The sequence below is a fragment of the Crinia signifera genome, chromosome 1 (genome assembly GCF_055691185.1).
Source record: "Crinia signifera chromosome 1, ASM5569118v1, whole genome shotgun sequence".
NCBI lineage: Eukaryota > Metazoa > Chordata > Amphibia > Anura > Myobatrachidae > Crinia > Crinia signifera.
This window is the reverse complement of record NC_139217.1, coordinates 150,327,738-150,349,142: the sequence shown is the minus strand read 5'-3', so window position 1 is coordinate 150,349,142 and position 21,405 is coordinate 150,327,738. Positions and strand designations below refer to the sequence as shown.

At 43.3% G+C, this 21,405-nt stretch overlaps 1 protein-coding gene across 4 annotated transcripts in view; it reads right to left on the bottom strand.

The window, feature by feature from the left end:
• SLC4A4 (solute carrier family 4 member 4) overlaps positions 1-21,405 on the bottom strand; it is a 245,286-nt gene that overhangs the window by 167,329 nt on the left and 56,552 nt on the right. For all 4 annotated transcript variants that reach the window (XM_083174618.1, XM_083174619.1, XM_083174625.1 and 1 more), the window contains exon 3: positions 976-1,158. In XM_083174618.1, coding sequence (XP_083030744.1) covers positions 976-1,158 — 183 coding nt within the window. The remainder of the gene's footprint in view (positions 1-975; positions 1,159-21,405) is intronic.

Here is a 21,405-nt window from a genome sequence, read left to right as displayed (position 1 = left end):
AATCTGCCCTTACCTCGCTGCTTCCTGTGGCTTCCTGAAGGGCCGGCGCTCTCTGGTAACATCACGTGTCATAAAGCTCCGGCTGAACTGAAGTTTTACGTTCAGGTAGTTTACATTTATGATTGGCCGAGATGGATTCCTAAAAATCCGGTACATTCGTTACACTCTGATTTAGCCGGTACAGACCGCAAAAAAACGGTACTGTACCGGCTAAATCGGTACAGTTGGAGGGTATGTACATGCCCCTTTATCTTGCTAAATATATAAACGTAGAAAAATGGCATACATGTGTCAAATATGAATGCAATTTTAATACTTTTATGCTCTGTGGCCAACCACGTGGCAGCTGGTGTCTGTCTGGTGATCAACATTCTGTTATGATGGTAGGCCTATTTTTATGTGGAGGCCTGAAGCTGCAGCTCCATCTGCCCCATTGTTAATATGGCTCTGTGTGAAGTATGCCACTGCACATGGCATCGCAAGCCAGGAAGCACTGTTCTGCAGCTCCTTTTATTTTCTGTTTCAATCAGTCTCACTTGCAATTTCCTCTTCTTTAATCCCCAGGATCACCTGGCTGTTCTCATCTCCCTTGCACTGTCAGTGACAAACTTTGTCAGATACAGGAGCAAATAGCGTCATAAGTATTGTGTCAGACTGCAATAAAGTAAGTCATGGGTTTGTTCCTAGGTGTGACAGATTTTTTTAAAGGTGTGGTCTAATTAAAGGAAGATGTGACTACAGGTCAGTCCTAGGCATCACTGCTAAGAAAAGTGTGATTTTAAATATAAGCATAAAGCATTAGGCCTAGAAAAACTAAATTAATAAAACACCTTTATTCAATTTTATTTAATGCTTAGCAATATAGTTGTTTGGGTACTGTGCACTCCAGTAAATACTGCTCCCTAACCAGCAATATGTAATACTAAGACAACTTCCTTTCAACAATGCAAAAGATAAATTATGTATTGTACTTACTGAGGGGTTTAAGGATGTTGGAGCTGTGCTCATCTACATTTTCAGTATCAGATTTTTCAACATCAGAATAATTATCTGATTTATCTCTCTCTTTTTTGTCTTTGTGGCCAGTTCTGCGTCTATGGCGTCTCCTCCTCCTGTAACTCTTGGGAACGTGAACTCCAATGTAGACGGTGTGATGACCTTGAAGACAAATAAAAAAATATATATATTATTTATTTTCTAACATTTATATATATATATATATATATATATATATATATATATATATATATATATAGTGCCAGCATATTCTGTTGCACTTTACAAATGGAAAAAAACAATAAAACAAGACTGGGCAATAATAGAGAGACAGAGGGGTAAATTTACTAAGATGTTCAATCGGATGTTGCCCATAGCAACCAATCAGAGTCTACTTCTTATATATTTAGCACCTTCTAGAAAATAATAGATAGAATCTGATAGGTTGCTATGGGCAACACCCCATCTTCAACAGAACTCCCGACTTCAAAAGCATGAAATAAAGTACATATTTCTTTAGAAGCATTAACTATTAGCGGTAACTGTGACCCGGTGCAAGAAGCCGGAGGTGCAGGAGTTTGTCCCAAAATGGCCATATTTTTAAAGTGGCAATCATTTACAATTTCTAAAAAAAAATCCAGCACCTCTGGCTTCTCACACCCTATTACATTTACCCCAAAGTACCATTTACAAATTCCCAATGTCAGAAATTGAGATATTTTATTTCTATATAAGGATAAAAACTTTCTAATCATACCTTTGCCGCTTTGTGGGACAGTCACTTTGTTCTGTGACTGTCCCGCCTTTCCACTCATGAGTGGCAAGAGGTTAGGGGGGAGCCACGTTTCAAGGTCCATAGACCTTTTTATCAAGGTGCTGGTAAAAAGCACCTTGATAAAAAGGTCTACGGACCTTGAAACGTCGGTTTCTCACCACCACCCACTGTCCTGTGAATATTTCTGAGTGCCGCCACCCCCAATCTACTATATATATATATATATATATATATATATATATATATATTTATAAATATATATATATTACAATATATTGTCTGTCACAAAAATAACAAACGATGTGGGTAACCTTTAAAACCCCCAACCACACTAAGTGACCGTGATATAGTAAAAGATATGGCATGGCCGTCGCTTCCCCTGTCATCTCCCCAATGTCGCTGCCTTCCCCGTTTATGCACGTGCTAATGCAAGTACCCTGCCGGTACCCCACTGCCACCAGTATCGGCATCGGTGGGGATCGCGTAGTGTATAAGGGGCTTTAGAGAGATGATTTCTGGGGCATAGACATTGGCATAGACATTTCTATAAAGGATGCAGTGTGTCCGATGCACACGGGCCCTTGGCCCACACCATACACACTGCATCCATATATTATATGCACTGGATATGTCCCCAGGAACAAGGTGCGGGTGCCATGTTCCCAGAGACCTACGCTAGCGCAGTAGACTTCGTCAGAGTGAAGGGGGCTGGCAAAGGAGGCTGCATGCAGGTACACTCCTCTCTTAAAGCACCCCTGGACATTGGGGTAAATTAACTTTTTCAAAGCTGTCACATATTCAGCAGTTTTCAGTACCCTGGACTCAAAGGGGTAATACTATTAATACCCCTTTTCCATCTACAAGCCGGGTCGCACCTGGGATTTTGTACCCGGCTCCAACCCGGTTGGGACCTAGCTTGTGAACCCTTTTCCACTAGCGTCCCCACCTGGCATTATGCCAGGTGAGTGACCTCAACGGAGGCGGATAGTGAGCCGATGCTGGAAAATGAGAGAATCTCCCAGTGCCGGCTACTGTATTGCAGTCACGGGACCTGGGTCGAATTGACCTGTCTTATGCTGGTTTCAGACAGCAAAACTGGCTTTGACCCTGAATTTGAAAACGTTTCCAAAAACGGGTCTGCCAGGTAAAACCCCTGTCACACCGCATCTCTTAAACGGTATATTACCGTTTAAGTGCGGTTTTTGGACACTGGCAGACCCGTTTTTGGAAACTTTCCAAATACAGGGTCAAAGCCAGTCTTCAGCGCGCCCCCCCTAACCCCCCCCCCCCGCGCGGGTTAACACACACAACAAACCCCCCCGTTAACCACCCCCACGTGTTAACACCCCCCCCTAGGAATAACAACCCCCAATGTGTTTACCCCCCCCTGCGGGTTAACCCCCCTCCCCTCCCCCACCGCGGGTTAACCCCCCCCCCCCCCCCCCAACTCCTGAGGATCCCGGCAGTATGGACGGCTGGCTGCGCTTATGAAAAAAAAAGTGACTTTCGGAAAATGGCTGCCCCATAGGAAAACTTGTTTTAAAAAACTGTCTTTCGTATGGGGGCAGCCATTTTCCGAAAGTCACTTTTCTTATAAGGGGGAGGGGGTGAGAGGAGATGTTAACCTGCGCGGGGGGCTCCAGTGCAATGAATATTTAATGAGCTCATTAAATATTCACTGCGCTGAATTTAGGACCCAGCTTATTGGCTGGGTCCTAAATACCGTTTCAGACCCGATTTTGATGCCAAAATACCGGGTCTGAAACGGGTAGGACCCTCCATTTTAACCGTTTTACAAAATCGGCTTTTGTAAAACGGTTAAGTGGTCCTGCACCTTTCAGACCGCACAGATTAAGGGTTAAAAATTGGCAAAATACCGGTTTTTAAGTGCGGTCTGAAAGGAGCATTACCTGTTCACACTGCACAGTAGGCCGGGTTGAACCCGGGTTCAAACCTGATCGCTACCCAGGTTGAAATACCAGGTCTCACAACCCGGGTCATTTCTATTGGCAGAGTGTATATAAGTACGTGCAGTGTGGTTGTTAGACCTCACACTTAGAAGATATAACCAGTTTGAAGGGTTTATTCAAGTGGCAGGCTTGTAGGTTACAACAGTACTTTAGTAGTTAACTTCAAGCAGTAATACAACTTGTACATTTGGTAACGACAGTCTCTGGTTGTTACTTAGCTGTAGCGTTTTGGGGCGTGCAGGGTAAATGACAGTCTGCTGGTTTACGCTGCGGTATCTCTCCCAGTCTCGCTGCTGCCAATGATGACTGATCTCCCTGTGCAAAAGTCACGCTGGTAACGGGATTACAGCGGGGGCTTGCTCCTATGCGCTCCGGTGCACGTGGAGCTACAAACAGCATGGACGGAGTCACACACGATCTGAGGCACACTCTAACGCGGGGACTTCCTCACAGGAAAGAGTAACGCTGCCAGCAGGGTCAGGGGTCTCTGCCCTGCTATTCGCTTAAGCGACCTGTCACTCAGGGTGACGCTTAACTACGTTGGTTGCAAGGGGGAAAAGGAAGACTGTAAGTCTTACACTAAGCAGTGTATGCGGAGACAGGCGCTGAGCGCTGCAATCTAACACTCCCCCTCGCTTAAGGCTGTCTTCGGCTACATAAAAGAACTCAATACAATGCTTTGTCCTTTTGTAATACCTGTAACCGAAAATATGGTTAGAGAGAAAAAAAGACATTCAGAACATCAAAACTTCAAATCAACATTTTTTGAACTTAGACAAGTCCACAGTCCTTCACGAACTTAATAAGCAAGTTTCCCGACAGTCCTTTAGTAAGCATGTCAGCGACATTCTGTTCACTTGCAATGTATTCAACATCGATGGACTTGTTCTCCACTAGTTCTCTGATGAAGTGATGTCTTATCGCGATGTGCTTTGACCTTCCATGGTGCTTGGTAGTACAGGAAAGATCTATTGCTCCCCTGTTATCACATGCGATACTGATAGTCTCTTCTTCATAAAGTAGACCTAACTCACACAAAGTCTCTTTGATCCAGAGTGCTTCTTTTGATGTCTCTGTAAGAGCCATGTATTCGGCCTCGGTTGTTGAGAGAGCAACGGTCGGTTGTTTTCTACTCGCCCAACTAACTGCTGCTCCGGCCAGTGTGAACAGGTAACCGGTGTGGGAACGACGATCATCTTCATCTGCTCCCCAGTCGGCATCGCAGAAGACTTTCAAATTTGAATTGCTTGTCTTGGCGAATTTTAATTTCAAGGAACTTGTACCTTTTAGGTATCTCAGAATCCTCTTCACTGCGATCCAGTGTTGTCTTCCAGGATTTATTGCAAATTGGCTCACCCGACTGACTGCATGAGTGATGTCTGGACGAGTTCCAATACTTGCATACATAAGACTTCCAACCACGTTCTTGTAAGGAACATCTTGCATTTCCTCTATTTCTTCTTGTGTGGTTGGTGACATACTTTTTGTAATCTTGATGCTTTTGTCAATTGGTGTATTCACTGACTTGGAGTCTGCCATCCCATACTTCAAGATTGTTGCCTCGATGTACGTTTGTTGGTCGACTGTGACTGTTCCCTTTTGCAAGTTTTGAACAATCCTCATGCCCAACAGATGATTGGCTGGACCTAAGTCTTTCAACTTGAATCTCTGTTTCAGTTGATCTCTTACACTTGTGATGTGATCTTCGTGACCTGCTATAAGTATATCATCCACATAGACTGCTATGATGAACAACTTTTCTCCCAGAGTTTTGTGATAAAGGCAGTGGTCAGTCTCTGATCTAATAAAATTCATTTCAAGCAGTACTGTGTCCAATTTTATGTACCAGCAACGACCACTCTGCTTTAGGCCATATATGGATTTTTTCAGAAGACACACTTTCTCTGTCTGAAGTTCATTCTCATCATAATGATCTGGTGATTCCATATAGATCTCTTCAAGTAGTTCTCCATTTAGAAACGCTGAATCGAAGTCTAATTGGTATAGCAGTAAGTCTTGTAAAGTGGCGACTGCAATTACTAATCTGAGAGTGTTATACCTCGCAACAGGTGAGTATATCTCCCCATAGTCAATTCCGGATCTCTGTGTGTATCCCTTAGCAACAAGACGGGCTTTGTAACGGGCAACTTCTCCGTCTGAATTTAACTTCTTGCAGAAGACCCACTTGTTCTTGACTGTCTTGCGGTTGCTTGGCCTATTTACTATGGTCCAAGTATCGTTCTCTCTCAGTGCTGATAACTCTGTGTCTATTGCAGATTTCCATTTCGCCCAATCACTGCACGCTTTCGCTTCTTGAATACTCTGAGGTTCACTGAAAGCAATATTCGCATATTCTTCCTCATATCTTCTGGCTGGTATGCCCTTGTTTCTTCTCACAGAAGCTCTTTTAGTTGGTTCGCTTCCTTCTTCAGTATTTTCTGTTGCAGGTATGCTTTCTATTTCACATACCTCTACTAGTGCTTGCTTTTCTTGCTCTTTTGCTTTTGTGGGTGATGCTGTTTCTTGAAATATCACATCTCTTGATTTCAGGAGACGTCTGTTCTCTGCATCCCAGAGCCTGTACCCTTTGCTCTCCTCACAATAGCCTAGCAATATGCACTGTCTTGATTTTGGGTCAAGTTTCTTCCTTCTCTCTTTTGGTATATGTGCATAAGCTCTGCTCCCAAAGACACGGAGGTGACTGATGTCTGGCTTCTTCCCAGACCAGGCCTCTAAGGGGGTTTTTCCCTTCACAGCCACTGTAGGTGTTCTGTTTTTCAGGTATACTGCAGTAGATACAGCTTCTGCCCAAAAACTCTTCTCCAGGCCAGCATCGTTCACCATCGCTCGTGCTCTTTCAACGATTGTTCTGTTCGCCCTTTCACTTACGCCATTCTGTTCAGGCGTGTAGGCCATCGTCAGCTGATGCTTTATGCCATGCCTTTTTAGGAAGTCGGTTAGTACTTCATTTTCGTACTCTCCCCCATTGTCGGATCTCAGGACCTTTAGTTTTAGGCCCGTCTGAGTTTCCACTAGGTTCTTGTACTCCACAATTTTCTTGACCACCTCACTTTTCTTCTTTATGAAGTATACGTGTGTCATTCTTGTGGCGTCATCGATGAGAGTCATGAAGTATTTGTAACCACTGGTTGACTCCTCTTCCATTGGTCCGCACACATCTGTGTGTACCAAAACTAGTTGTGTTTCTGCTCTGCCTGCTGACTTGGGAAATGGGTTGCGGGTCTGCTTGCCTTTTATGCAACTCTCGCACACAGGTCTTCCGGTGTCTTTCACTGTGATTCCTGTTGCCATCCCATCAGCTAATTTCTGGACATTATCATATCCTAAGTGTCCCAAACGTCTGTGCCAGAGCTCCATGGACTCATTTTCAGCAGAGGCTGCCAAAGCTACACATTCATCTGTGTCTAGGACGTATAGTTGGTTGCATCGGGTTGCTGAAGCAATTACAGTCCCTCTTTCATTATGCACCATGCACTTGCCCTTTGCAAACTGGACTCTGTAGCCTTTTGCCTCGAGTACGCTGATAGCGATGAGGTTACTTCCCAATTCTGGTACATACAGGACGTCTTGGATATCTGTGACTACTGTCTGTCCCTCAATTCTTAGTCTCACTGTGATTGTCCCAACACTTGAAGCAGTAAGGATCTTTTCACCAATCCCGGTAACTGTTGTGGGGTTACACTGTGTTAAAGAATTGAACCACTCCTTGTTGCAGCTGAAGTGTCTAGAGGCTCCCGAGTCCATGTACCAGAGATCCCTCCTTGGCTTGTCTGTTACATTCAGTGCTGACTCGTTCTTTTTATCATGCCGCTTGTGCATGCCACTAGTGTTCTTCAGCCTGCATTCTGAAGCCTTGTGCCCTACTTTGTGGCACACATAACATTTGAATGTGCATTTCTTGGGTTTCGCACCCTTTGCTACTAAGGCAGAACCTTCAGCTATGGCATCCTTGTGGATTCTCTCTTGGAACTGTAGTAGTTTGGCTCTCACAACTTCAGTTGTAAGCTTGGTCTCATTTGACTCTAGTGCGACAACCAGAAAGTCAAATTCCTCTGTCAAATTCTGCAGCATTACCATTGCTACTTCTTCCTCATCCACTTTTGCTCCTACACACGCCAATTGCTGAGCTATCGATAGTATTTTATCAATATAGTCGTTCATGTCCTTGCATGCATTCAATTTTGTTCCATACAGTGTGCGTCTCAGACTTATCCTTCTCATTAAGCCTTTATTTTCATAAGCACCTTGTAGAGTTGTCCACATGTCCTTAGCGGACTCCTTCCCACAGATAGTAGAATAAACATGCTGCTCCACAGCCAGGCCTATTGTGCCAATGGCCTTGTCTACCTCTTCTGGGTTTGGACTTTCTCCTGGGGCTATTGTGACTTTCCATAGCTTCTCCCTCTTAAGCTGCATTTCCATAGCGAACTTCCATGTAGTGTAATTCTCTGAGCCTTTGAGCTTTGGAAAGTTCATGCTATGCCCTGTACTGTGCATTCTCGTTAACTCTTCCACAAATGGCAATTTAGAAATAATTCCTTTGTGTTCTTTTATGTACTGCGCTAGCACTTTGTCTTCAGGGGGTTAATCTTCGCGCACGTGACGTGCTGGGCCCATAACCTATTGGCAGAGTGTATATAAGTACGTGCAGTGTGGTTGTTAGACCTCACACTTAGAAGATATAACCAGTTTGAAGGGTTTATTCAAGTGGCAGGCTTGTAGGTTACAACAGTACTTTAGTAGTTAACTTCAAGCAGTAATACAACTTGTACATTTGGTAACGACAGTCTCTGGTTGTTACTTAGCTGTAGCGTTTTGGCGCGTGCAGGGTAAATGACAGTCTGCTGGTTTACGCTGCGGTATCTCTCCCAGTCTCGCTGCTGCCAATGATGACTGATCTCCCTGTGCAAAAGTCACGCTGGTAACGGGATTACAGCGGGGGCTTGCTCCTATGCGCTCCGGTGCACGTGGAGCTACAAACAGCATGGACGGAGTCACACACGATCTGAGGCACACTCTAACGCGGGGACTTCCTCACAGGAAAGAGTAACGCTGCCAGCAGGGTCAGGGGTCTCTGCCCTGCTATTCGCTTAAGCGACCTGTCACTCAGGGTGACGCTTAACTACGTTGGTTGCAAGGGGGAAAAGGAAGACTGTAAGTCTTACACTAAGCAGTGTATGCGGAGACAGGCGCTGAGCGCTGCAATCTAACAATTTCAACTGCGTGCATTTCTACCTGCCTGCAATCCCGGGTTTTGTGTGCTCCTATACAAAAACCCCAGGATATTTAGGCTAGTGGAAAAGGGGTATTAATAACCATTGGCACAATAAACAATATTTTAATTTCTCATTCTGTGCTAAAAAAGATGTAAATCAGCTGCTTAAAATGATAGCAAACAACAAAGTGAAATAACGAAGCAAATATACATGAGAATAAGAAAACAATGAGCATGAGATAGGATCATCTGGAATAGCTCCAAACCATTTCAGCTGAGCTATTTGCAACAAATTGTTCTCATGAGAAAGCATTACTGTATACTACAGTAGATAGGAAGTGTGCTGGCACATACAAGCAAAAAATAAGTGTTGATTGTTTCCTGAGTGTAATGGGGAGGAGCAGACACAATCTGACCTGCAGCTACTGTATGAAGTGACACACTCAGGCCGATGTTATGGGGCCTACATACGGGGAGATCTCAGCCCATATTCTAAGCGATTGCTTAGAAATTACTCAACATCGCACTGTGTAGGGGCCATAGCGAGCAGCGCAATGCTATCACCAGGGGATTAAGATCCTGCATGCATAATAAATCTAGTCAGATCACCAGTCAGGGTCAGTGTTCCCACGGGAGGACACTGGCCCTGACTTATTGCTGTGCAGCGCTGTGTGCTGAGTGATCTTGCTGAGCTATATAACATCGCTCAGATTGCTCTGCACAGTTGCCTCATGTGTAGGCCCCATTAGGCTTTCAGCACCCTAAGCAAAACTTCCTCCTCACAACTCTGCTACCAATACTCATTTACAGACTCTCAAGTGAAAGTTTGGTGCTGCCACCTGTATTAAGTACAACAAGGATGTCTTCCTCGTAGACATCCTTAATTTTGTTATAGGCAGACTTGGTGGCACCCTCTCCCACTAGATGCTGGCACACCTAGGCAGCTGCCTAAAGCTGCCTAATGGAAGAGCCGGCCCTCGACACACTTACATGAATGTTCCCACTGTCACGGATTCTACTGTCTTTATTCAGTTGGCTAAATGTGGAGGCAATGAGTACTTCTGAAAACAAAAATGGCAGCTGCTGCAAGTTGCAAAATAGCGGCCCTGCACCTGCCTTCGCAACCAGGCTGTGCAGGCAGGGGACTACCATAGAAATGTGACAGCATACCATTGTGTGATGCAAGTACATTTCTGATATGCAAATGCATTGGGAGATGCTGTGTATGCTGGGTGGCCTTCCCCTGTGCTGGTCTGGCACTCAGCATGTTAGAGACAGCAGTTGCTGTTTTGCTGTTTTGACAAAACTGCAACTGAAGCTGAATGAGGGCCAGTGTCTGTGACTTGACACATACTGTAGGTCCCTAATTCAACTCCTAGTACTGTGTTTAAAACCAGCAGTAGCTTAATAGCACTGCAAGAGGCAACAAGAGCAGGTGGTATATTACACCTAGTTTCTTATCTTGTTAAATGGGGCCCATTGTTTATAGCAGTGATGGCTAACCTTGACACTCCAGCAGTTGTTGAACTACATATCCCAGCATGCCCTGCATCAGTTTTAGCATGGCCAAATAGTAAAAGTGTAGCAGGGCATGCTGGGATGTGTAGTTCAACAAGAGCTGGAGTGTCAAGGTTAGCCATCACTGGTTTATAGTATCTGTGTGCATTGAAGGGTGAAGTGGTTTATAAGGTTCTTCCCACAATTCAACTCAACCTACTCAACTTAAACAGATCAAAATCAACCAAAATAATCATCTAAAATTATAATATGTATAATAAGTGTTTGTCACGCTTGTGGGGGTGTTTATTTTAATTAATTGTGTTTTATATGTGTACTTATGAAAGAAAAAATAATTAGTATTGTCTACCTTTGAGTATATAATGGTGTCTTTAACTTGAATAAGATTAAAAGATTTGGGACTTCTGTGTGTACATGTCCATTGTAACTACAACAGCCTTGCTCAGCAGTTGAGGTGCATACACACTGTACAATTTTTTTGACCAATTTTGTTGAAAGACATTGATGACTAATTTCCCTTGAACCCATGCCATGGACGAAAGATGTTGAGGAAAGAGGAAAAATCTAGCTACAGCGTATGGGCCATTTTTGAAAGATATCCAAATTGAGCTGCATGCAATCTTGACGAACAGCTGGTGGGTATGTCCATCATGATTCATCGCATAAACACCAGAATCCATTAGCTGCGGAAATGTACTGCAGTTAATAGGATACCGACATAAGTATTACAAACTCTCTTAATTAGAAGTCACCCGGCTTACAAATTTCTGAAACTGAGGTGGAAAGGTTTGTATAATATCTGCTTTTAATGGGCTGAAATTGACTCAAACTGAAACAAACACTTGACAAAAATGATGTGTACATTCCCCAAAAGGAAATGCACAGATCTAATTTGGCCAGTTTTCATCCGATTCCAACATTGGGCACTGACATATAGGATAAAAACTGGCCATGTCAGAGGAATTTGACAGTAGATTGGATCTGATGTGGGTTCCCATGCACATTGGAATGGACCCTGTGCAGCACATAAGATAGATCGAAATCGGACCATCTGTGGCACCCGCGATGCCTGTATATCCCACCAGCAGATCCCTGGGGGTTCTTTTACATGTGATTAAGTGCTAAGTCAGATGGAGCCCTCCTGGGGCGTTGCTGGGAGAGTTCAAGGCAAATCAGGTCCGATAAAGTCAGACCTGTATATGGCCACCTTTATACCACTTTTAAATGATTGTTTTAATTATAAAATAGAAAATGTTATGGCTCAATTTAGTTTTTTTGATTATTTTACATCTATTTAGAGACGTATTTATTTGTGTTATAGGGACATTTCTTAAGTAGAACATAAACAAATAATTTAGAGCTGCAGCAGGTATTCTCACAATGTATTGTCCCTATCAAGCTTGTCATAGCTCCTGTTGCTCTCCGGTCAGGTCCAGTTGCTGCACAACACCCTGCCCGTGACAATCATTTGGAAAAGCTGCTTTGTGTTTTCTATAGACTTTTGTGCAATGCAGTACATTGCAAATATCACAAGGACTAGGTGGAGCTCATATGCAATACCCATTAGATCACTTCTCATAGCTTTTTGCAACAACAACACTGTATTTACAGTAATTTGGAGTTCAGATGTAATAATTGAAGCTGGGTACCCACCTATACAATTGTCAATTATTCCGATACCTGATCCTTTTATGTGATATTTTAAATGTATATGCACCTCGGATAATGTTGTTTTTGGAAGAAAACTGATTGCATTAGAAGATCAGGCTTTATTGGGGTCCTAATATAAGTCAGATACAATGGTACAATGTTGGACAAAGCATATGTACTGTATGCACCAGTAACTGGCCAATACTTCTACAGCACTGATGCTCCTGCAGTCATGACCTTTTCAGCAGATGGTTTCAAGAGATTAAGATCACAGATGTAATGGTAGATTGTGGCAGTGTCTACACACAAAACTACAGTATCTGCATGCTCATCTGGACTCTCAGTCGTAAGTTTAACTGTATAAGAAGATACCCATCTGAAGTATGAATGTGAAAGTGTGTACCTAGCTTTAGAACAAAAATAGCTATGGATTTAACCCCTTTCATTACCAGTAGCTCCCTAGGGCATTGAATGGGCCGAGTTTCCTTTTTGAACATGTATAATGTGCACATTTAATCAGAAGAGATGGTACTTATATGTTAGTTCGGCGCCCACTAAGCTACTTGCTTAGTTTTCCGTGTCCCCTCGCGGGGCTCGCTACACTCGCCACACTATATAAGATCAACTCCATGCTGACATGGATAGTGGGGGTATGGGCGTACTAACTATAGTGGGCGCCCAACTAACATATAAGCATACCTCCCAACATCTGGGATGGCAGCGGCTGGACTGTGTCAAATTTTGGGGGGTTTGGCCTGCCAGAAAGGGGGCATGGCCTATAATCGTGGGGCTATCACGAGGCCACACCCCTGTTTTTCGCCGCGGTGGGGGCATGCCCAGCCCCTCTGCCTGCATGAATAGACGCTGTGTGCATGCGTCTATTCACGGACTACAGGGGGGGACTCCCAACTAACCCCCCCCCCCGCGCCGCGGGACACTGCCGGCGGCGGGAGGGACGCGGGAATGTCCCAAAATATCGGGACGTTCCCGCGATAAGCGGGACAGTTGGGAGGTATGTAGTACTGAAGAGATCGTGTAATACCTTTGCATCAGGGCATTAGACCTCCTGGCTTATCAGGTAGTGCGTGCCTACTATCAATGTCTAGGAAAAGAAAAACTTTAGGTTGCTGCTTACAACAGGCAAACCTAGACATTTAGAGCTTCTGGGAAGGACTAGGCCAAAAGGTATCTGTTCAAAGCATCTACATATTGACAACAGCAATGGGTGTGACTTGATACTTCTGTCAAACTGATACAGGATGGAAAGAATCAGCACACACACCTATGTATCCAACTTGTGATATAGTGAATGTAGAAGAGAGTGAAGGATAGAGGTGAACATATAATGCTATCACAACAAGTTCAATGTCACCAGGTTGGTAATTATTTTATAAAGTAAAGGGTAGGGAGAGGATGCTGTTCATTACAGACTCCAAGCATTGCAAGTTACTGAACTTACTGCACGTTTTCATTAAAGCTGGATCAAAGTCAACAAGCTCGCCGCCCACCCCACCCTCAGATTACTGTGGTGATTGTTAAAATACTGTATCAAGCCCCCACCCACTGCTTTATGCTGTGTGACTTGGCTGACAGACAATTGCTTGTATTATTATAGTGCTGGGAGTTTTATATAGTTCATAAAAGCTAAAGAGCCGACTATTTCTCATTCTGATAAAAAATATCAGAAAAATAAAGCAAAAGTTAACTATATATATGAAACAATGATAGTAATAATTAACATTACAGTAACCAAATGCTCTATAGACCAAATGCGCAGCAGCATAGAAGCTGGATTGGGCTGCGCAAAAGGCAGGAAGTGTCTAACTACAGGAATCTCTGCTTATCCGAGTCTCTCTAAGCAGCCCAAGAGGGAGTAAAAACCTCCAAATAGGACTGCCTGTAGTGTTTGTGACTGACAGATGTCACTAACAATAGGAAGTCACTGCCAGTAATAGCGAAGTCAGGACTGCATCTGGCTCACTGACACTGAGCGCAGTGGGCTGCCCTTGGTGGGTGCCTGGGGCGTTATTAGAGAGGAGAAGGCCTGTGCGCATCCTCCTCCATTCGGATCCCCTCCTCTCTGTCTCTCACACATCTATTCTTGTGTAGCAGAACTTGGCTGGATCTGACTTTCTGTAAAATAAGGCAATATGATTGCTCATAACCACTGTTGTGGGAGTATCATGGCTGTAAATCACAAGTTCTGTGTGTTTTTGACTTCTGCATACAGGGAAGATATGCTGGTTTACACGCATCTCTTAAATAATATGGTGCTGGTGCAAGTTTAGATATTGTGGATTCAACATTAATCACTGCACAAAAAGTTGTCACTCTAACTGAATGTACTGCCCTGAACAAAATTTCCTAAAAACTCTGATTATGTGCAGAATCTTGGCATGGTACTGGATGGTGGCTCCACACTTAAACATCAGGTTTCAGCCACAATCAAATCCTCATTCTTTCACCTGAGGAACATAGCCAGAATCAAACACTTAATACCCTGTGAAGATCTGCCAAAACTCATACATGTACAGTATTTGTACCATCTCGTTTGTATTACTGCAATGCCCTCTACCTTGGTCTACCAGCCAAAGAACCGATTACAGCTGGTACAAAACACAGCTGCCAGACTGTTAACCAACCAGCTCCATTCTAGCCACATAACTCCCATTCTCTAATCCTTTCACTGGCTGGCCATAAAATGGCGAATCATTTTCAAGGTAAACTTACTGAGTCTCAAAGCCCTACATAAGCAGCCTCTGATTCCATACTGTCCCACATGACTACTGTGTTCTGTAGATGAAGGACTTTTAGCAGTACCTAGGATCTCCCGTAAATTATCAGGGGGTCGAGCGTTTAGTCATGCAGCTTCAACTTTATGAAACTCACTTCCCCGCACAGTTTGAGAAGCATTTCCTGTTTACTCAAGCATTTCCTTCATTCCATTAAGAATTGTTTATGAAAAGCTTGTCTGTACTTCATTGTTTCTGTACTGTATTACATTCATTCTACATTCATTTTATCACCTATTGGAGAAAGAGCACTATATAAATAAAAGGTACTTGTTTCCTAGCATGGCGCCCATCGCATACCATCGCGGAATACATGTGAAGTTATCCACGTCCCCTCGCGGGACGCGCTGCGCTCGTCACGCTTCGGGCTCGGTGGCTCGCTGCGCTCACCACACTATAAAATTTCAAATCAAATCCACGCCTACGTGGATAGTGGGGGTATGAAAAGGTCGGAGGACGCGTACCGCCGCCCCTCGCGGGCTCGCTGCGCTCGCCACGCTTCGGGTTGGCGTTAATAGTGGCAGTTGGTGAACATTGTGGTAAAGATAAAAACTGATAATGTGACTGGGGTCTAGACAAGTGATGGTCCCACAAAAAGGGATGGCAGCAGGCTGTAGTGATTTGCAGTGCACATCACTGATGTGGATCCGATATGTAATGCCGGCGGTCGGAATCCCGACCGCCGAAATCCCGACATGGGGGGGACGTGGAGCGCCCCCCCTTGCGGGCTCGCTGCGCTCGCCACGCAGCGGGCCCGGTGCCTCGCTACGCTCGCCACGCTATTTTATTCTCCCTCTATGGGTGTCGTGGACACCCACGGAGGGAGAAAGTTTTGGTATTTCGGCGGTCGGGATTCCAGTGTCGGGATTCCGACCGCCGGGATCCCGACCGCCGGCAAATTGACTGCATCCCACTGATGTGCAAGCACTTTGCTTAGCTCAACCATCACTGGCTGACCCCTGGCTGTGCATCCGATCTGCAAAGCCAAGCGCAGGCCAGACATGTTGACGGAAGCAGCATCTGCACACAATGGTCTGTCCCAGCCCTCTGTTGCAGCGCCGCCTCCCCATCACTACTTAAAAATCTGGTCAGGAAGCACAGATTGACGAAAATTGCGATCTGCGATTTTCAGCAATTTGTGGGACTTGTTGAATCAGACCGAGAGTCAACTAATAGTTAAAAATGTATTAACGGACTTCCTTATTCCTCTGTGATTTCTAATGTGAGGTATCTTTTCTAAATGTTTCTATTAACCTATATTCATATATAGGATTCATTCACACAAATATGGCGCTACTAATCTTACAAGATACAAATTAATTTACAAAATAAAAATAATACAATTCGAGGTGCACTCAAGGAGTTATATAATATAAAACATATCCTTTAAATATTTGTGTTATAAAAAGCATATTAAAGCCACTCTTTATGTACCAGGTAGTGAAAACTAAAGATAAATATAGATGTAACAAAAAAGGTGCTTACAGTAATGATTAAAACCTGTCTAGTGTTTATTTGTAATTTCCACTATTTGTTTTCTGTGGAAAATGATTTCTCGTTATTATTGGTTTATAGTGTGTTGCTTATCTTCAGTTCTATTTATAGTAGGATGCATCCTCTGCAAGTCATAATGGTGTTACTATGTAAATAATCAGTGTTTCAGCGACTGGATACTGCTGTTACATTATAGTTCTTCTACTGACATAAGCTTGATGATGCTCTTTCATAGATACTTGTTTTACTTGCTGTGTTGGCCGTTCGGATAAAAAAGCATGTATCATATATCAGGCTTGCCTACCTCCCGGATTTGCCGAAATTCGGGTCCTCCTCCTGCCCCCCCGGGAAGGAGGGCAGTTCTCCCACATTGGCCATGAACCCCCTGCACCCCACCCCCCCCCTCCGTACTGCCCTAAATACCAGTTTCTGCGGGTCCGCATCGAGGGGGCGGGGCAAAAATGACGCAAATTGCATTATTTGTGACATTTTAGCCCCTCCCCCAATCTGTGGACTCGCAAATTGCAGTGTTTGCCTGCCATGGGGGCGGGGCTTAATGACATTCGCCTTGCCCCGCCCCCTGAATACTACTATATTGGGTCTCCTCTCCAGCTACTCCCAGAGAGGAGAAAACAAATGTTAGCAACTATATCATATATACATTTAGTTTAACAGAAAATGATGTCCGTGAAACCAAAGTTAATATTTCTTAAATGTGTCTCAGACTCGTACTGATAATGAAACCTCTGATGCGGTGTGTTACATTAGAGGATATTATGTATCCCTTGAAACAAAATGCCTGTGATTCTGGTTATTCTGCGCTTATATTACGGGCCTTATTCTGGTTGACTCGCAAAGCTGCAAATTTAGCAGCTTTGTGAGTCAATGAAACGCCAACCGTGCGGGAAGGAAATCATTGGCTAGTCGCTGACCATCCAATGATTTCTACAGTGCTCGCAGATGTAGGACACCTGTCTGGTGTCTTACATCTATGAGCGCCCTGTGTGGGAAGTGGGTGGGCAGCTGACATCCGCTGACGGTAGTGCATTGCCAGCATAAGAAATGTAAACATATATTTATATATAAAATCATTGAAGAATAAGGGACGGTGCATATTTGCAGTTTATCTTGTGTTGAGCTGCAGTGCATTTTTCTTTAACAGGTGTTACAAGTCTCTCCTATTAGGTATGTCCTGGGGAACTGCTACATGCAGCTATTTTTCCTGGGGCTTCTCGTGCTTCTTACAGCCCTAGATGAAGCCCCTGGATTGGGGGCAGGAGGAGGGAACGAAGGGCTAATCACATCTCTTTATGTGACATTTAACTTAAATAAAACAGATTTATTTGCGTCTGTAATATAAACCTACACAGGGAGCAGGAGAAGGTTAGAACAATTTTTTTCGAATATTGGTTTGGTAACTCTGATTATAACTACAGGCCAAATGGCTAATCACAGTTGTTCCCAAACTGTGTGTCTAGGCACTCTGGGGTCCCGCGAGACAATGGATGCCACAACTACAGTAATACATGCCTAACTGATTACAATACCAGATTTTCAGTCCAACCAATTAGATGGGTGGTTGGATGAAAGCTGGTCTAGTGTATGGCCAGCATAAGTCTTTAGTTGTAAAAATGTTTATCTTCTAGAAGGTGCTAAATATATAAGAAGTAGATTTTAATAGGTTGCTATGGAAAAAAAATCCCATCTTCAATAAAACTCCCATTTTAGTAAATAAACTCCTTAATTATTGGATTGTGCTTGTGTGAAGATGGCTCCTCTCAGTAACAGCTTTCACAAATGTGATACAGGTCGGATATCTTATCCGTGTATTCCAAAAAATGAAATATTCCGAAAACCGTGGGTTTTTTCATACTTACCTCATCCCCCAATGTCCACGGCGGCCTTCAGGATTCTCTTCAGCAGCAAATCCGGTTCCACGGGTACATTGTGCGGGGGCACGCCGATGACGTCACCGGTGCACCAGCGCACTTGCGCAATCCACCCCTTGGACCGGAGATGCCACTGAAGAGGATCCTGAAGGCCAACGTGGACGCCGGGGGACACGGTGGACCTTGGGGGACCATTTGGGCGCCACCAGGGGACCCAGTAACTATGGGAAAAAAATATATGCCAAAATCCGGAAAATTCCCTTATCCAAAATGCTTGTGGTCCCGAGCATTTAGGATAAAGGATACTCAACCTGTATATGTAATTATTCATTCATTGCTCATACACTTATCTGCACTCACAGACCAAGTCCTGGGACCCATGGAAGCAATGCAGAAAGTCTCTCCCCTGCTGTTGTTCAGTTCAAGTAGATATGATAACCCCATCTATATTTGTTTTGAACAAATAATATAGAAGCCAAGATTCTCTTAACTTTATAAATATAATTTCTGCACAGCACACATTGCTATATGTGAAGGCTGCATGAAAAGAGAAAGGATAAAAGAAAAGGAGCATTCACTTCAATATTGAAGGTGTTCTATTCCAGTTTACTAGAGATAAACAGGAACAGTATGTGTGGTATAAGTTGAAAGTGGCTGTTGGTTATAGATGTTGGTTATATAACTAATGAGTGGATTACTATACAGATCACCCCTTGTAGCAAGGTTGTCCTCCTGCTTACATACTTGGGGAGTGCCTACGCCAAGAGGACCATTTTTCATTTATTGTTGAAGAGACACTCTGGAGTCACACTGACTATGAAGTTGTCCATAGTGATTCTTGTAAGAGGCCAGTCAGCTCTCTGCTGTCAGATTCTGCACCCAGCAATAAGCCAGAACACTTAATTCGGAACAATGGGCCGGATACAGATCTCCAAAGCTTTTTCTCTACTGCCATTCAGAATAAAAATGACACTAACAAATGAATTAAATCCTAAATCTGTAGTCAATGAAACTCAGTGGATCAAAGATGAAAAAAGAGCCCTGGTCTTTTACATTACACATTTTTGATGGCATGTGAACATATTTTGTCAGCATATGTGTACCCTAGTGTCAAGAGAAATTATTTGCTAGTCCCCTTCTATAAGAACAAAATTAACCTTAGAATGTCTGTATGTGCGTGTGGAATATAGATTGTAAGCTCCACTGGGGCAGGGACTGATGTGAATGTTCAACCAATCTCTGTAAAGCGCTGCGGAATATGTATGTGCTATATAAATAACTGCCAATAAATAAATATGTCTGGAAAACATGTATCTTCCACAATCTCCATGCAGGTCACATGACAATGTATTTGAGTAATCTAGATCTAGTATAAATACTGAGATACAATCATTTCCATTACAATGATGCTAGATGTTCCGTAAATACTAAATTTAATCTGGTGCAATTATTCTGTGTGGGAGGTATTATATTATCTATTTCCAGATTTTAGCTGATTGTACACATAATTCATGTGCAGCAATACTACAGGAACTGCCTGACATATTATTGTTGTCACACCCATGTGGGAATTGTTTGTTTAACCGTCCCTGCCAGTGACCTAAAAAGCACTGCACTGCTTTTCCCGAGCTGGCAGCATGGATGACATGGCTGTTAACCCAGAGATTTACACTGAGTTTCCCAAAGCTTACTGTAGGAGGTCTGGCATTGAGCCCTAAAAACTCAGCAGTCATTTGCCAGCCCCGTAGAGTCATATATAGAGGAACATCAGTGGGGCTTATTCATAGTAAGTATTTTAATGCAGTCTCTTCAATAAAATCAATTTTCTTACTGTATATGCTAAATATTTACTTTCTGTAAATGAGCTGTGCAGGTTTTCGATTTAAAATAGATAGGCTTTCTAATCCAAAGAAACGTGTGATTTAATTTCCTATGAACAAGGTATAGTTTTTATTTTGGAAAATCACTCAATCTGTGTTAGTTAGGTTTTACTGTCTAAGCCAGTGGTTCCCAAACTTTTTTGAATCACGGCACCCTACAGCATAAAAAATAAATTCAAGACACCTCCAGGCCAAACATTTCTCATTGTGAAATTTAGAAACAAATATTAAGTAAGTCAATTGTGTTTATATATTGTCATCCTAAGGGGTACCTGGAGAAGGATGTGATTTGCTTTTGTTTTTCCATATATGTTATGATTGTCAGCCACCAGCTCTGGTTTTGCCTGTTACATTGACCATAAATTATTTGAATTGGTCCTGGACCATCAACCCAAGGCACCGGTGCCATGGGAGAGTGATATTGACCATACACACCGGCCTTTATAGTTTATGATATCAGTCAGTGACATCACCCCCCCCACACACACACCTCCGTGTAGAGAGTATTGGGGGGGGGATCGTTAATGACGGAGGGACTTGTGCATCGTTAATGGTATTGACTGTACACACTAGACGATATATACACGATATCATCAACGAAATCTAGATCGTCCATATCGTTGACGATATATCACACCCAGTGTGACTTTGCAAAAGAAAGAAAAAATCACTCCCTTAGTTTGTTGATTGTCTGTTCAGCTTTATATTCTGTTCCACAGTGACTGATACACTCTAAAAATAACTGGGTGGGTTGCAGTAGTACAGGCCTTAGCTCCAAGAAACTGATCCATTCTAGTCACTTTATTGAGCAAGATAGATATTACTGTTCTACAGTGCACACATCAGATTCAAGATTTTCACATGTAATATATATACCACTAATTATTTTATTTTAGAATATATTCTATTGACAACTGCACTTCACCAGATGTAGGGGTGATCATCTTTGTCTAGGTACCCTGAAAGAGCCAGACAAGAAAGGAAGGTGTAACCAAACCCAATTTAAGAGCATTGTAGCCCATGAGAAAAGAAATGTACTGGTGCCCCTTTACATCCATTTGCAATAATTAATCATTACATCCTAAACATGCCCCTACTTGCGCCATCTCTCCAAATGCTTTCATACAGTCGATGCCATCACACAGAATGGTGGATAGTTCCAGCAAACCACCAATCAGCATGCTTACAGCCATTCAGATCTGGTA